The following is an 18970-nucleotide window of genomic DNA, read 5'->3' on the forward strand; positions in this document are numbered from 1 at the left end:
TGGTTTATAAAGTTTTAAATATGCATATTTTTCTTACAAAATCACATTCATTATCCACAGAAGGCCACATTGATTAACCCCTGGAGCCCACATTTACTAAAATAACTCAAATTGTGTTCATCTGAAAGATGATGGACACATGTATCTCAGAAGGCTTGAGTGTGAGTAAATTTCATTTTTTATCAAACTATCTATACTGTATTTTTATCTGAATGTGTGTTCCTTGAGATTAAACCCATGACTTTTGCACCGCCAACCGTATGCTTACCCATCAACCTACAAGAACTTATAATGAGATTCATACATACAGTATATTGAATAGTGTTGTCATAATAAGAACATGATAACAGTTATACTTTCCTGTTCCATCTAAGAGCAGAACAATTATACAGCACAAAATGAATAAAGCGTAACATACAAAGATATTAAAACTGGAAATATGCTATTGCTTGTGCTTTAGTATGGAGATTCGTGCACATTGCTTCGCTCTTTAGTATTTGTCAGGTCGTATTTATCCATTTATGGTACACAGACTGCCGGGTAACTCTGTCAGAGAAGAGCCGAGCGCGGGAGAAAGATGAGGGGATGTGTGAGAAAATTGCGCTCATTTTTCCTGGGCATGTTCATTCATTTGTGGTAACTTCTCTGAGAAATAGAAAGCGTGCGCTTTAGCAGACCGCCAAATTCACCTGCCAACTTCAATACTGCACGAGCCGCCACCTTGCAATGGAGACGAAACCAACTGAACATTTATTTCGATGTTCCAAATTATGTATCCATGAAAATAATTGACTTAGAAAATGCAATGAAATGTTTAAAATTTGCTGTTTCTCGAATTTCAGGCATCTTGGCAACACTGGAGGTCTACATGCTGCCTGTAGGTTTAGTAGCGGAAAAAACACATTTTTCATTAAACAGTTTACATTTTCTGCTTTCAGTAATCTTTCCATAGGTCGTGTATGTATAGCATTAATCATTAATGTGACTATTAGTGTATGTTAAAGAGGCTGACGGTCGGTGTTTTCTGCAGTCATTCACGAGGGGGCGGTGACGCGCTTCAGTATTCGCGCTCTGTTGCGTCCCTCACCTGCTCCTTGATGATGGACATCAATTTTTAGGAAATTTTAGTATTCGCTGAAGTGAGGATTTTCTGTTGCAACATATCGGTTCTCTCTCTCTCTCTCTCTCTCTCTCTCTCTCTCTCTCTCTCTCTCTCTCACTCTCTCATATATGTGTTGCCTATTTAAGATATAAAAGATGGTTTTATAAATTGTCACGCGACCATATTTAGATGAATTTGTTGTATAATTGTGACAACTTTCTACTTGTTGTAAAACAAACGTAATGTATTATGATAAAAATATAAGAAGTCTGAACTATAAGAACTTTAGGCACTGTCCGTACCTGTGCGCGTAAAGTGTGCTGTTTGAGCTGTTGGCATATCGATATTCACTCATTCAGAGGTAAAGAGAGAGAGAGGAGATAGAGAGTAGCCTAGTCTATACTGAGCGTGCGCCTGACGCGCTATAGAGAGAGAGAGTTTCTTTTAAAAACACCAAACGCGAGCAGTAATGACGGCATTAGACGCGCGCGCCACCTGACAGCTGAAGTTGCCGCAACAACTTTTCACCTCTGTAGGGCTTAAAACCCCGACTGGATGTTCACTTCACTAATGAGAAGAACACAGCTTCACTGCTTCATAACGAACACCATATACTCTCCGTTACTATTACGCGGGAAACACACAGACAGTTAAAGCACGTGCCTCAGGTCGGATGTGTTCCGGTCGGTGAGTTGTGTTCGGTGTATGTGACTGAACGGGACCGCTGTTCGGCTGGAGGTCGTGAATGATGCGGCTGCTCTGTTGGAGCCTGATGCTCTTCATCCAATGGATTCTGCGACAGGTACGAGCGCGCTTCTCTCACACTTATCATAGTTTCAAATCAGACTTAACCAAATGTTACTACTACAGATGAGGATTTCTTGAAACTCGAAACGATTTTAGGTACCTTCCAATTCAGCAGTTTTGTGCTTGATAAAGTCATTGCGCGTTAATGCATTCATTCAAAAAACAGAAAGGTGTGAAATTCTGTAATGTGATCGCAGGTGAAGATTCCACACTTAACATCTGCGATGCGCTTTCTGATGAAATACTCCACAAAAATCTGCCAGCATCGATACTTGTCGTATAGGCGTCTTATAACGTTTCTTTACGCAGAGTAAGGTTTACCGTTTATTTGTGCATGTGCGTGAAAAAGTGCTGTTTGCTTTTTCTGCAAACCAATTTAATATGTAATGAAAATGTAGTTTAAACTGACTCTTTCTTCACTGTACCATGTAAATAACATTTATCATAATAACTATAATGATCATTCCCACACAGAATTGCTTGCTGGGTTTTATTGAGAAAAATTGCTACAATCTACATAAGAGTCATGCATTGGAGATTATAGTCATGCCCCTGTGTTTCTGATATACTGACCTGTTGGTGTTTGTGCAATGACCTAATATAAAGGGCTTTTGCGGATGGCAAAGTGTTTTCTTTTTAGATGCATTATGATAAATATTTCCCACTTTACAGAAATTATGTAATATTCCTAAATGAATACCATCAGGCAGTTCAGAGGGCTGTGAATGACACACAGATATTGTGTGTTACCTGAAATTAAACATTTATGAAGTTTTGTCATCTGATGTTGTAATATTAACAAAAGCGTCACCTAAATCTTTCTCACAATTAGCTGAGAATGCCAATATTTGAGGTAAAAGCTTTTTTTGTGGTAATACAAATACAATTTTGTGTTTGGCATCTGGTTGGCCATCACTTCTTAAAAAAAAGATATCTTTCAGACAAAAAATACATTTTACACACAGAGTGAAATCAAATACACAATCCTAGTATATGAAGCTATTTATTTTTTGGACTTTGATAAAAAAACAATAAGGAAGGTTGGGCATGTTTTTTTAGCATAATGTTATTGATGACCCCATTATCTTGCTCTGTAACTATGATCATGTCGTAATGGCCCAACAGTAAATCTAGCTATGCATGGCGGCGTTGTACTGGCATCCACACGGCACACAGAAATATAGTTTGAGTCTTTTATGCTTGCGTGATTTCGGCGTATTAATGTCTGTATTCGGTTCTCCACTATGGTGTAATCTCATATTTAATTTTTAGATGCTAAAGGAGCCATACCCGATTCTTTACGTGATTATTGAGAAATATTTAACCTTCTGTTCATCTGAGAATCTGTGCAGCTTTTCAGTCTAAAGTGTTTCTATTTTAATGTTTGTTCCCAAAATGTAACTTTGTACGAGATGCGTGCACAAACGTCTTTGAATTGTAGATTTTTTAAGTAGATTTTCATGTGGTAAGTGTGCTCGGTGGAGCAGTGTTAAAGCATTTGGAAATGAGTGCTGTCTTATCTGCTCCTAATAAATGGATCTAATTTAGAAAGCTGTATTCAAAAAGTTGCAGCAGCAGGGGATCTCACCCAGCCTGTTAAAACCCCACCCGATTGCTTGTGTAATCCATCATATTAATGTTAAAAGCAGACCACAGCACTGCCTTGATTTCTCACTTTAATATCTGATTGTTCATATGATCAACTCACAGTGTGTTCTTATTAAACAGCACTGGTTAATGTAGTCATGCTTGTTCGACAGTAGTCTATCAGCGTGTTTTTTTATTGTCTTTTAAAGTATCACTGACCTTTTACAATGTGATTGTGCTATTATGCATGACGCCTCTCTTTGATTGACAGCTAATGAAGGCTGCATATGATTATGTTATGGAGTTGTGATGGATGTAGAAATCTTAATGATGGTATAATTTGATGCATATTGAAGAGATCACATGGTGTGTGTGTGTGTGTGCGTGCGTGTGTGTGTGTGTGTGTGTGTGTGTGTGTGTGTGTGTGTGTGTGTGTGTATGTGTTTGTGTGTGCGTGCGTGTGTTTGTGATATGCATCCATGCCATGCACATTATTAATTTAGAAATCTACATGTATTAATTCCACAATAATATAATTATTTGTAAACAGATCATAATATAATATCAAAGATTTATATTTGCTGCTTTTTGTGAGCATGATAAATGTTTTAGGTTTATGGTGTGTCAGTACATTGGCGGTGTCTCTGTCTTAAAGTCTTCTCCTGGACTAAAGGCCTCAGGTTAAAGAGATTTTTAAATCTAAATGAAAAGAGTTGAAAAGCTTTAGGATTTGTCTTGTGACTCAGAACAATGATCATCTTAACCAGGTGTAGAAAAGCAAACAATAACTCCCCATCAGAACATATTTCATTTTAAAGTTCTGTTTGTAAAGCAGGTTTTACATGAATGTGTGATATATATATATATATATATTATTTAAGCGCTGTTCAAATGTTTAATAAGAACAGGTTTAAAATCGTGAATTAAAGGAGACATTTCACAAGACTTTTTAAGAAGTAAAATTCATCTTTAGTGTCCCAAGAGGACACATGTGAAGTTTTAGCTCAAAATATCACATAGATAATTTATTATAACATGTTAAATTTGCCACTTTGTAGGTGTGGGCAATAATGTTTCGTTTTTGGGTGTGTCCTTTAAAATGCAAATGAGCTGATGATGCAAACACTGATCACCATAATGCTGGTTTGTTGAAATTGAAACTAAATTGTGCTGTTAATTTTATTTTATTTTATTTTTCTCTCTGTACTAAATGGCAGTGCCGTGGTTGGATGGTGCAGATTAAGGGGCGGTATTATTATAATAAGATCCCCTTATGACATTACAAGGGGAGCCAAATGCAAAGTCAGAAGGGGATCCAAATGCAAACTTCCTATTTTTTCACATGCTTACAGAGATTGGTTACGAAAAATAAGTTACTGGGTTGATCTTTTTTACATTTTTTTGGAAAAAAGCACTGGGGATCCAATTATAGCACTTAAACATAAAAAGGTAAGATTTTCATGATATGTCCCCTTTAAATAAGTAAACATGAATTTTGTTGTCACCATGTTAAACTATATACCTGTCAGAATATGGCTTTAATGGGAATTGTGTTGGGGCAGTTTGACAGCACATCTGCTTACAGAAGTTTTAAAGATACAGGATAAATCTGTGGAGGTTTTCAGCTCCATCACACTTCACGACTTCTGTGATGCCCAGAATAACTGTGATATCCTACATTCGTTGCATTATTAATTGAACATCTACTTCATCAGTAAATAAGGGCAAGTGATATAAATGGCTGCTCTCGTTAGCTCTTGGTAAAACATTTTTTAAAGATGTGAAAAATGGAGAAATGATTAATGATGGTTTTGTTTACAACGCCTCTATAAGTGAAGCCTGTCCAAGGCCTTTCTTAGCGACCGCTTTATTCATCAGACGTTCTGTCAGCATAACCGATGATGCAAAACAAGAACGACTCCAGATCTCTTCACCTTTATCACAGATAGTCAGAAGAACCAATCTAATCCTCAATTCTGTTCTAACAACCCAATCAAAGGGCACCAATTACCCTAGTCTGCCCACCAGCTGCCTGAATGAACAGATGTATCATATTTTTCTGAGGAGGTAGATCGAATCTCCCCAGGCAATCTGAGAGAGAGCTGAAGCACTGGCCTCAACATCAGACCTTCCTGAGAGTGCCAGGAACGTCCTCGGCCAGCTGCCGTTTTGCCCGGCGAGAGCCCGGCCCGCTCCCGCGTCTCTGTGTCGGGTCCAGCCGACGTGGTGAGGTGCTTGTGAGCCAGGGGGTTTGGATGTCGAGCTCTGTAGGCACTGATCCAACAAAACATCACGATGCAGGTGCGTTGCAAAAAAGGAAAACTATTTAGGGAAATGCATCTGTTTTTGGACCTATCTGTAGTTAGAGGTCAATTGATATGAGTTTGTCAATGGCCTGTGTTGATCTCTAGAGAGCAGAGTAGACCACAGATTTGTCCAAACGTCATCATCTGAAAGTTTAGCATTCGAATAAGAGATTAAGAAGGTGGTTTTCTGGCATCTGACCGTGTCTCCAGCATGGAGGAGTGTGAATTATTTTTACACCCACGCAGGTTTCCTCAGCACAGCTCCCTGTCATGTCAAAAGTCACGCCGCACGCCACGTAATGGATGATACCGTTACGTCAGACCGTTCCTTTTCTGGCTAAAGCCTCTTGCACATTACATCTTCTAGACAAAAGGGGAGGAGATGCTAATAGATTATAATGTCGAAATGGGAATCGATTTGGAAATATTCCCAGCCACTCTCCCGGCCCACAAAACGAGCCGTGCCGTCGTGTGCTTCACTCGAGAGAGATTGCATCTGAAGCTGTGTGACCGAATCGTAGCCTCCTGATTTAATAGCTGTTTAAAGTTGTTGATTTACAGTTAAGCTGATGTTTGGAATAAAGCAGTCGACTTCACCATGATGATCTACTCAAAAAGGACCTAATTACAGTCAAACTATTTAAAGTTGTTAAATATGTAATTATGCGGTTGTTTATCTAGTGAGAAACCCATATAGGCTGACAGCATAAAAGTTTGACTAAATAGTGCACAACATAAAACCAAAATGATTTAGAAGTACTCAAATGAAGATACAATGTTGAGCTAAAATACACTGAATGCACTTTATGTCACTTTGGATAGAAGCACCTGCCACAGGATTCATGTCTGAGAATCAATCCAAACTTTGATGCAAAGATTTATTTGTGTCAAACCCCCTGTCTGTCATTTTTAAATATAAATCTACATTTTATTATTACATATTGTAATATCTTGACTATTCAGATTTACAATAAAATATTATTCTTAATATTTTTCTATATTAATATTGAGGTTAGTAGCATAACTGTGGAGTGAAGGTAAAAGGTTCAAGTGCATTACAGCGTCGAGTTTGTGTCAGTGTGACGCGGGCCCGTGCAGACTGATGAAGAGCCAGTCAAGTGCGCGTTCTCAAACGTGCGCCCTGCTCGAGTCAAGTCGTTGTAGTTGACTTTCACACACACACACAAAGAGAGAGAAAGAGTAAGAGAGAGATATGGTGAAGATGCTGACGATTCTTTGTGTCTGTTTTGCATGTGATAATGAAGCCAGTGGGAGAAAGGCAGAGGAAGTGCGAGGCGGCAGATAGACCTACGCGTCCGAAGACGCGTAATGAGACAGCACGAGAATGAAAGAGAAAGATGACGAAGTTGGTGATGGTTCGTCCAAAATAAGATTGCAACGCTGCCCTAGTTATCAAATCATTAGAGATGCGAGCTGATTGGCAGAAATGTGTTTTCCTTATAAAACACTCACTGAAAATAGTTCACATCAGCAGGGACGCGATTTGCCCCTGATGCGCTAAACTGCGCGCGCGCTCTCGTCCACACACTGACCTGTCAATCTCAGTGCGCGTTAAAGAGTTTATTTGTCATTATCTTGCAACTTCACGTGCTGATGACAGATATTTAAAACGCTCGTGTATACAGAACAGATCTGGTCTACAGTAATACGCATGCCCTTACGCGCGCCCGAGTTTGTCTCGTAGCGGTCAGACGGACCTTTGTGCTGGTTATGATTAATAACGACACACCTGCTATAGATGTATGACTGTGGATTTTGTGCGTGTAATGAAATATTAGTCAGTAATCCGCGTGATGCTCAGCACTGTAAAACGAGCGGGCTCCGGGTCAGAGCGCGCGCACAGGATTAGTTTTTATCATTTTTTTAATATCTCTCCCATGGCTTGTAATGCATTAATTTAGACACACATTGAATTTATTGAAGTGGGAGAAGGGAAAAAGGCAATAGTCTTTTTTGTGAAATAATGATCTGGGAGTGTAAGCAGTGCCTCTGGACAAAAAAAAGTATAATAATAATGACAAATAGAAGGATGAAAAGCAGGCCCAAATCCTGCCGACGTACACGAGTATAAGGCTTTTATTAAAAATTTTAATATCAAAGCCCTTGTACCACCCGAATCAAATTATAATTTGAAAGAGGAATGAATAAAATGGAAGAGAGGAACAGAAGTTTTAACATTGTGTTGTTTGAGAGAGAAATGATGGCCTGAATCCTCATCTGTTATTCAGCAAGGGTGGTCATCTCCTCAAGACTCTCTGCTATAATCATTAAACACCTATTAAAGATTATTCAGGACATTAAAGAAGAAAAACTCACACACACGTGTTTCATTTTGAACGGGTTGTTTTGCCTCTAGTTAAGCTTTGGTTTCAAACTAATGTAAGTGTATTAACATTGACCAAATCAAATCTGCACTTAAAATTTCTTCTTCCAGGAAAATCAAACGCTCTATAGAATGAAGAAGTGCCTCCCCAATACTATCTACCTTTAACCCTAACAAACCATGGCTCATATTCAAAGACTAATGCCTATACAAATACAAGGCCTTTATTGTGTTTCAGAAAGAATTGTGGTCAATAAATAAATCTAGGAAATAAAAGTATTATCCTTTAAACATTGATTGTTAATCTTATGATGCTCAGTCGAATGTGTTTCCAACTCTGCATCACTGAACTCGGATGAATTTTATTGTTGCTTCCTGCGAAAAGACAAGCAAGATAACTTCTCTCTCTTCACACCTCCATCTCCCTCTCCAGCATCCTCCCTTCATCTCCTCCTCTTTGAAGCGGGTGTCTTTCTTCAGGCCTCGCTGCTGCCCCTGATTAAAATGGAGCCCATGTTGGAATAATATATGTGAGGCCAATGGCTTTGGGCCCGAGCCCTGAATGTTGTGTGAGTTTGTGTTTAGGGCATGAAGCTTTGGCCATCTCAAACTTCTCTAAGTGTGTGTGTGTGTGTGTGTGTGTGTGTGTGTGTGTGTGTGTGTGTGTGTGTGTGTGTGTGTGTGTGTGTGTGTGTGTGTGTGTGTGTGTGTGTGTGTGTGTATTTGAGGTCTTTGGTGGCTGTATTTGGATGGCAGTTGGAGTGTTGAATAATATAGACGCTCAGCTTGGGTTACTCTTAATTAGACTGAAGACTCTCTTTTAACTTCATCCAACTTTACCCAGAGGAGAATCTGTTTGCTGGGGTCACACAAGCCTGTATAACATCTCACATTGTGACATATCTCATATCCTACAATTCTAACTGTGCACTTTGTGTGTCAGAAGAAATATGAATATTACAGAAAGATCCATTTTGCATTTTTTTATTCTGACTGTTTTTAAATTTAGTACTTGTAGGGAAGAGCAGGAGCGAAAGTACCATTTTTCAGAAAAACTTAATTTAAAAAAAATGTTTTAGACAGAGATATTTTGTGCTGTGTTCAATAACTATTTGGTCTATCAATACCAGGTGGAATTTTGAACAAATGTAAAACGACTTCAGTATAATTTCACTTTGAAACAAGATAAAGAACAAGATAGATTTTTGTTTAGTAAATATGCATGACTATGACCTTGTTAATATGTAACTGCAATCATATTTTGTTGTTTATCTTTTAAAAAAAATATTAAATTACATTTTCATTTTAAATTTCAGTATAAACCTAAATTGTCAGGGATAAAACATTTTCAACAGTTTGAACTAGTGATGGGGACAAGACCGCAGAGTCTAAGTCCAGACCGAGTCTTTGAGGGGTCGAGATCGAATCCGTTGGTTTTCAAATATAGTCAAGTCCGAGTTAAGACTGAATCTTTGAGGAAGCAAGTCTGAGTCGAGACAGAGTCCTTTAGTATTTGAGAGAGTCGAGACCAAGACCATAAAAACATGTCAGTTTTCATATTCATGATTTAATATCACCCCAGTTAATAATCAACAGTTAACCTACAGACTAAGCTAGATTAGAAATTGTCTAGAAGAGCAGTCTTAACGTCTTAATATGGACTTTTACTATCATTAAAAAAATCCCTATGCATCATCGTCTGCCTATTTTCTAGATATAAATAAACGGTTCTGATGGCAGTATCTTTCCATTGCAGCATGGGATGTCATTTTCAAATAATGCCCGTCAACACTGAATTTTATTATTATTGTTGTGTGTTGTGTGTTTTTTTATATGAACATAAAAAATGCTTTGGTCTCGTGGACTCGGTCTGAAATTATGAGTCCTCTGCCCACTGTGGTCCAAGACTGAATCAAGACTGAGACTTTGAAGAAACAAGTCCGACACAAGTCAGAGAAAGCAGAAATTGGTCTCGAGACAAGTCTTGGCCTTGAGTACTACATCAGCAAAATATAAATGTTCAACATAATGCAACAGTATTTGTAACAAGTGTTACTTTCATCCCGACAGAAACTTTTTTACTTTTATTTTGAAAAACTCAGAGACGTCAAACTTCAGGATGTGTTATAGCACTAAATAACCTCTGTACTGTAACACATGAAACCACAAAAAAAAACACCTTATAATAAAAAAATTACCACTTTAAGGAATTTACTTATCATGGTCGAACACATCTTTGTGGACCTACACGTGGGAAACTATGACAAAAATACTGCAATATTGGTCAGCTCTGTCAAGGGTTGCGTGCTAAAGATGCTGTCATAGTTTGGAATGTAAATGTAGTCAGAGCTCAGAGAAAATCACTTTGTTACTTATTGCATTACTTTTGAAAATGTGTTCATGGCATGTCTTATCTTAAAACTGAAAGTAAATGTGTTTTCCTTGCAGAAGGTCTGCATTCGTAGAGCAAATAAAATATTTCAAATCAATATTTAATGTTTCTTATGAGGTAAATAGGCGTGTAATAAGCGGGATCATGTATATGCAGATGATTGTTATTGTGAAATAATCCCTTCAGTGTGATAAAAGACCGTTTGCTTCTGGTCAGGTCCTGATCACACTGTCAGGGCTTATGTCTGCGATAACAACCGGCTCCTATACATTATCCCTTACATAATGCCTGATCATATCACACTTTCTATACATTTTCTGCATATAAGAGTAAATTGCATCACCAGGCAGTCTTGCAGCCCGACTGCTACACGCTGTTGGTGTTTAAGGAAGCGTTGCACAATGTTCTTGTTTGTTATCTACACAAATGTTTCCGTGTTTATCTTACACACATGAGCTGGATTGTGTCACAGTTATTATTACGTTTTTGTAAAGCCGTGTCAAGTTAAAAGCGTCTGTACTTTGAAAAGTGTGTCATGACAGGCCTGCATTTTGCATCATACTTCTTCTATCTGTGTGAACTGCAGCAGTTTATGTAGACAGCAATGCAGATATCATACATAGTTTGATGATTGTGTTTTTGAGATTAACGTCATGTTGATATTTGATTCTTGCATCAGACGTATTCACTGGCCATCAGCAAACCTCACAGCCGTAATAACTGATCTGAGTGCAGTCGACAGAGTTTGTCATCCTGGAAAGGTGTGAAGATTGCTGCTGTTGTGCTAGCGGTCCATATGTTCTGTGATGAGTCCCTAAAGAGTCCACATGTGTTTCGTGAGCTTGTATGAGTCTGTATGTGACAACCTGCACGTAATAATGACAGAGATAAAACATTATAACCTTTCACAAACAAATCCTCGTGACTGTGAAATTCATTTCAGCTGCCTTTTGATTTTACTGGTGCAGTATAATATTTTAGGGTAATATTTGTAATCATAAGGCAGACAGGTACTTTGGGGTTTATGGTCATATAGTGTTGGTGTGTGGATTTATATTTCATATTTGTATCGAGCACAGACGAGATGCAGTAATATAAGATTGAAAGATTCATTTGAGGTTATTGCTTGTTATGTTGTGTGCATGCACAACTGTTTACTGATTGTCATGTAATCTGAGATTATAATGTTTTTAACTGTAAGCAGTTAGTCAGTACAGATAAATCCCTCATTCATTGGATAAGCTAAAATTGTTTTCATTTCCACCGAATCAGTTTTGTGTTAAACATGTCATAAAGAGTTATTGAATCACCAATACAAGGTACAAACCACAAACCAAAGTTGTCATTTAATCTATATCTGTATTTGACAAAAGCAATTTTGTCAACCCAAACCAAACAAACAGACGTCTGGCGGTTGTTAGTAAACGGCTGTCACAGAAGTGTTGTGTGTTTCTGACGGTGAATGTGTTACATTGATACAGCAGGAGAGAAACGGACGAGTCCAATAGACATCACGGCATTAACAACACTTCTCTTCACACCGCGTGGATTTCATGAATTTTCACGAGTAAATGTAGTTGTCAGTCCTGTAAACACTCAGAAGAGATGTGGCAAACGCTCGTGTTTTCTTGTAATGGGAGTGAAGTTATGAGAAATGCAGCAGTGAAACGTTCATCTCCTCGATGTGGTAGGAACATTATTTAAAGGCTACGGTTCCAGGGGGAACTATTAAAACTGTGCACTAATTAGAGGACTTCCAGAAGGTCTGAGAACAAGGGAGTTAAAAACAAATGAGTAAACAAAGATCCAGAAGGGAGAAAAAGACTTTGTAATACTCATTAGAGCTGCCCGAGAGAGAGAGAGAGAGAGAGAGAGAGAGAGAGAGAGAGAGAGAGAGGGGGGGGGGGCAAAAGTGAACTATGACATAGCCTTGTCATTTCTGCAGTATAAACTGTACAGTATCTATAACTGTGCACTGTATGTCGATTTTCTGTATGCACAAAATATCTGTATGACCTTAATTCACTGTGCATTACAGTATAACACGGGCCTGTTGAATGAATATTCGTTTATTTGACGTTAATTATGATGTTTTTGACGTATATATGTGCATGCATGTGTTTAAGTTGAAAACATTTTTAAAAAATCTTTTTAATTTTTTTTTTTATAAAACAGCAATGGCATGTTTGACTGAAAGACTACATAACAGACTGCACAGTCGGGATAGAAATATCTTCTTTTTTTAGTTTGACATATTTCTGTGAAGAACGACAACAATATTTATAGTCTACCTGCTCCGGTGAAAGCCTTGAAAACTCTGCTCCGCGGTTATCTGGTCAAAACAACAGACAGATTTAACAAGAATATCTGAAATTAACATTATTTTATAAATACCATTAGTTGACTTGATATCTTATTAGTGACTGTGCAAAGTTACGATCTTAATTTAACAACACTTCACAAAGACGGAGCGATTGTTTGATGTTAAACAGCCATCTGCAGTTATCTGGTTTATTTTACACAGAGCACCGCATATATATACATATATATATGTATATGTACAAATATATGCGTAATAAACACACAGGCGCATGCTTCACATAAATGGCATTAGAGAGACGCAGAAATATACAGAAAGTAGATGAACGGCTCTTCTAAAACTCTTTCTGTTTCTGTGAATCCTGATTTTAGGAGAAGCTTATAAATGCTAGAAATTACAGTGTGCTGGAGAGAGAGAGAGAGAAAAGGAGAAAATTAAAAACATCCAAAAAATGAAATAAAGATGAGTGCTGTGTCGGGGCTGAGCCGATGGAATATAAAAGACAGAGTATGAAATATATATACTGCACAGGAGGCAAAGTGAATGCTAAGCCTGATGTACCTGCAGTCTGAGGCCTGGAAAGATCAAGCCCTTTCTATCCTCACCTCCTCCATGCAGATCTGTCTGTCTGTCTCTCACCACGGCAACAACACCCAGCCAATGAAACTGACACCAAGTTTTAATAAGATCCCATGTTTTCTCCAGCTCCTGTAATGCTTTTATTATTACACATTCACTCGCAGATGAAGAAAAAGATGCTAAAACTATCTGCACGTTTTCATTATTAGCAGAACTCACAGACAGGACATCTGGGTTATATCTATATTATGTACTCTATATTAGGGTTATAATCTGGAATCTTATTTACATTCTTCATATACATATGTGGCCCTATTGTAATATATTCAGTGCTCATTATTTAAAAGTGCCAAAGAATGCATTGTAATAATCTGTTAATTTGTTCTCTTATATCTACATGGAAGGTTTGTGACTTTATTAAAGGGGACATATCTGTCTTTTTCCATGTTTAAGTGCTATAATTGTGTCCCCAGTGCTTATATTAACCTAGAAAATTTGAAAAAGATCAACACATTAACTTAGTTTTGGTAAACCTCTGCAAGCATGTGAAAAAATAGCTAATTGAAATTTGGCTCCTTTTGTGATGTCATAATTAAGGGGATCTTATTATAATAATACCGCCCCTTAATCTGCACTATCCAACCACGGCACTGACATTTAGTGAAAGAGAGAGAGAGAGAATAATTGACAGCACAATTAAGTTTTAATTTCAACAAACCACCATTATTGTGATCAATGTTTGCATTCATCAGCTCATTTGCATTTTAAAGGACACACCCAAAACATCACATTTTTGCTCACACTTACTAAGTGTGAATTTTATCATGTTATAATAAATTATCTGTGAGGTATTTTGAGCTAAAACTTTACATATGTACTCTGGGGACACCAATGATTTATTTGACATCTTAAAAGTCTTGTGAAATGTCCCCTTTAAGTGCAAAAATGATCCAGAGTCAGTTTTACATGTCCATTTTACAATGCTAGGATTTGTCTTTATAATGAAATGGTCTATTATTACCTTATTTGAAAGAGTTATGAATAATAATGTTGATCTCTGTTGTGATTGGCTGTTGTTTCTCCTTCAGTAGCTCTGTGTGTGTGTAAACAGATCTTATGTTTGAGTCTGTATCAGATTTTGAGGAATAATTAATTGTTAAATGGAGATTGTTAATGGACGTTTCTGAGGGGTAAGTTTGTGTGTTTTTTCAGTATGGACCTGTAAAACTTAACTCTAACATCAATAGTAGAACTTCAGCCTAAACGCTAGCATATAACATTAACTAGCATATAGCATTAACTAACATATAGCAACTAGCATATAGCATTAACGAGGATATAGCGTTAACTCAGCAGTTACAACTTTGTTTTTGGCAATGTAACAACATTGTACTTAATTTAATGTGTAATTTAATGTTGTGGTGTACTTTAATGTGGATTGTATCATCACAGTTGGTATTATATTGTGATTGGTCTGTTTTCCAGCAGATTTTTTCATGCATGAGGTTTACATAAGAAGGAGGAAACATTCGTGTTTGAGCCTCATGACATGTCATTACTATGAACTCTTATTATTCATCTATGACTACATAAATACAGTTTTACATTCTACAGCACCTTTAAGAAAAAAATAGTTCAAATGATTTATTAAAACAGTAACTTACTCTTTCTGCATTACATCATTCAGGTGTGAATTTGATTAAAATCTTGTCAATATTAACACAATCATTAAAAGCCAATAAACATAATAAAAGATTACAGCGTTTAGTGTGTAGTGTTAGCTTCTTACAGTGGAGTCAAGGGATGCCATTAAATGTGTTCAGTTTTAATTGTGTTATTTTTCTTATAATGAATTGCAGTAAATGAATGTGTTAAATTGATAGCACTCATTTAAAACTATCAAGTAGACAACAACTCGCTGAACTCCAGAAGTAACACTTTCCCTTGATGATTTGTAATGTTAAACAACATCTAAAAATAAAGCGGAGGGGTCAGGATAATGGACGCTGAGGTTTCCCCTCATCTGCAGTGATCAATGGACAGAGATGTTTCAGTCATTGATCTGGAGCTTTCAGAAAACAAACCAGATAAAGGAGTTTATATGGACGCTCTTACTGAAATGGAAGAAATAATAAAAAAATTAAAAAAGAGAAATTGCCCACAAATGTTTTAGGTGTAAGGGTGGATTCCGGCAGTTACAATAGCAAAATATTCAAGAGAGTGCTGCTAAAACATGACAATTATATTGCAATAGTAACTGTAGTGTTGAAGTAAATCATTAAATCAGAATCTACTCTGTAAATATATAAGATTCAATATCAGTACACTGTAAAAAAAAATGCAGCATTTTGGGTCAAATCAACATATTGTTACGATATATGTCCACAAGAGAGACGAAGAGGACAATTAACATAGACCTTTAATAATACAATGACAATTATACACAAAACATTAACCATAAATGACAAAGGATGAAGACAATGGTGAATATATATAGAGTCCAGATAATAGTGAACGGTATAGTCAAAGATGGTGAATGACGGGGTGCAAAGGATTATGGGTAGTGTAGTCAGGTGAGTGAGGCCATGATGGGGATATGTAACACATACATTTTTATGCTACTTTCAACATGTTATGTCAACTATTCACAGGTCAAAACTGAAAATAGTAAGTTTAATTGACTTAAGGTCATAAGGTTGAAATGATTACAATAGAAGTGCAGGAAATGGCAAATAATATACAATGATCTGTGTGAGATATTACCTGAGAGATAGAAGAATAAAAGTGTAGAAGAAAGATAAGCACCATTTAGAAGTGAAAGTTTGGTCTGAGCTCAGGTAAAGAAGAAAACAAAGAAGAAGAAGAAGAAGAGCGTAAAGTTAGGACAGAAGAGCATTTATCCATCCAATCAAACTGACCAATCAAAAGACCACATTTAACCCCCGCTGTACTGGACAAACATCTCAAGCAGTAGTGTTTGATTACTAAAGGTCTTTCATGAGCACAAATGGAGGTTGATACAGAGAAATAGATTGTTTCTGTTTCTCTTATAGATACAACAGATCATCATGAACCTTCACTGGGACGTCTGATTGTTAGAGGAAAAAGCACAATCATGTTTAACTGAGCTCATCTCATCTGAGATTAACTGTGTGGATTTGTACTAATATTCAGGTACAAAAGATAATCCACAGAAACACAGAGAGATTATACAAAACATGTTTGATTCCTAAATGAAATGAGAATGGTGATGTTCAACTGTCCTCTTTATGTCTCTCTAGATTGATTATAACACTATAAAGCTGTGTGTGTACACCATCAGCAGTGTTAGGTGTAACTAGTTCTACTATAACTATATACTATTCCCTCAAGAAATAAAGTAAGTGATTACTCTGTAATTTAATGATGGTAACTTCTGATGTAATTGAAGTAAATCCTGTGTATGGACTGTAGTTCATATATAATACAATAGTGGATTTAACATCAACATATAAAGACTAAGGTTAACTGGTGACTTCTAGTGACACGAGTAACGGAGACTGTTGAGAAAAGTTCAACTTTATGCAAATGATGAGCACCTTTCAGGAGTGACTACCAATGTGCATAAAACCTTGACTCTCTCGTCAGTTACTTCAGTGGATGGTTACTAGTTTGTTTATATCTATTACTAACGAACAGAATTAGGAACGCCTCCTGATGACCTCATTAAAAGAGAGCTACAGTTCCCTATTTTAACAATCTAAGCACATGATCTAAAGCACACAGCGCAAGTGCACTTAATGTGTGTCCTAATTCACTTTTGCCAGTTTAACAACAGGAAAAATGGTTTGTGCGCTTGGAGCACTGTCTAAAAGGGTTGTTCCTATTCTCATAATGAGTAATGGGTGTGTTTTGGGCGTAATGTGCAATAAACCAATGAGAATCTCCTAACACCTTTAAAAGCCACTTTCGCTCGCGCCAATGCGGATTCCCTATTTACATGGCAGAGGAAGAAGACCAACAGTTTAAGATTGACGTTAAAAAAAAAATTAAATTGTTGGTTCTCTTCCGTTATTTCAGTCATGGAGTATTAAGTAAAATAAACAGTGTTTTAATTGCTAATAAAGTATGATGCATGATTATTGTAATCTCATAAAGGTTTTTATAAGAACAATTTTGAAAAAGTATTACTATTGTTCTCATCTCACTAATGCAATAACAGCATATTTTAAAACCTTACAGGCTACAAGTGAAGCTCTTCATGCCTTCTTAAGCCTTCTGTAATCGGTCCCCATTTATCTCCAAGAGACACATTAATAATCTTTTACATTTTAATCCTTTCATTTTTATATTTAAAAACATTTGTGTGCTTTCCATGTGTGTAATAAACAGAATGCCCATGGGTGCGGACATATGCGCAAATGCATTTACTATTTAAATAACGTGACGCTGGATGTGAAAATGATAACTGTGTTGGGCTGAAACTAGCAAAAAACACTTGCGTCATGCATTACACCGGATGTATTATATGGCCCTAGATGTACAGTATAGTGTAGTGTAGCAGATCATAAACACACAACCAACAGCAGTCACACTAATTCGGTGTTTCGGTCGAGATAAAAAGAGAGAGAGAGAAAGAGCATGGAAAAAATGTTCTGTTTCATGCAAATGAGGAAGTGTTTTTCCATCAGTTTATGATTAAGATGGATTCAGAGAAATGTGTTATTTAGTTTTTATAGGAATCACTGCATCCATTTCTGCATGAATGATGAAACTGTAATATCTACTCAATTCAGAACTAAACAGACTTTTATTCTGGTTTATGTAACACAAGAATATGTTTAGTGACATGTTTCAGTAATGACAATGTTGTGTCTCTTTACACAATCAATGTTTTTTTCTAGAAGACATTTTAATATCATGTGAGTGAGCAAGCTGTGACTTACTGAACATCACTCAAATAAATACATTAATAGATTTCACTTTAAAAAGAAAATCTTTTTATAAATAAAACTGTCCATATGTGCCATAAATATCATGTTTTACAGACAGCGTGTCATCTGTATTATACTGTAACTCCTCTCTCCACATCATCACAGTGTTTACTGTAACTTGGACTATTTCTAGATGTCAGATTGAGCTCAATTGTTCATGTCTGTAAAACATGTTTGATGATTTTTCTGTTATTTTTTGCATTTTGTTATAAGACACACTATAACTCATTAAATGTGCTCATAGATTTCCTTTTCTTTTCAAATCCCAAAATTTTTCCTGTAGAAATGGCAGAGTTTTTGTGTGAAAGTGTGTCTACAGTATGTGTGATTATGAGAAAGAGAGAGAAATGATGTTACTGTGTGTCTTCTGAAGGTCATCATTCTGCAGCAGTGCATTGTGGGAAATGTGCCCCAGTCAGACTGAATGTGTAGTTTGTCTTTGACTTTGGCCCAGAATTTATCACCTTTAGTCCAGTTAACTCTCACTGCACAATAACCACCAGCCCTTAAAACAAACACTTCACTCTTACTCTTCCTTTATTTCTTTCCTTCTTTCTTTC

At 36.8% G+C, this 18970-nt stretch overlaps 1 protein-coding gene across 4 annotated transcripts in view; it reads left to right on the forward strand.

The window, feature by feature from the left end:
• LOC129451002 (neurexophilin-4) overlaps nucleotides 1-18970 on the forward strand; it is a 121378-nt gene that overhangs the window by 81599 nt on the left and 20809 nt on the right. Inside the window, exon 1 of one of the 4 annotated variants that reach the window (XM_073870559.1) lies at nucleotides 1493-1904. The exons of the other annotated variants lie outside the window; for them this stretch is intronic. Coding sequence (XP_073726660.1) covers nucleotides 1848-1904 — 57 coding nt within the window. The 5' untranslated portion in view covers nucleotides 1493-1847. Of the gene's footprint in view, nucleotides 1-1492; nucleotides 1905-18970 lie in introns of those variants that run through there. 4 annotated transcript variants of the gene reach the window in all.

The sequence above is a fragment of the Misgurnus anguillicaudatus genome, chromosome 8, assembly GCF_027580225.2.
Source record: "Misgurnus anguillicaudatus chromosome 8, ASM2758022v2, whole genome shotgun sequence".
In the NCBI taxonomy this organism is placed as follows: domain Eukaryota; kingdom Metazoa; phylum Chordata; class Actinopteri; order Cypriniformes; family Cobitidae; genus Misgurnus; species Misgurnus anguillicaudatus.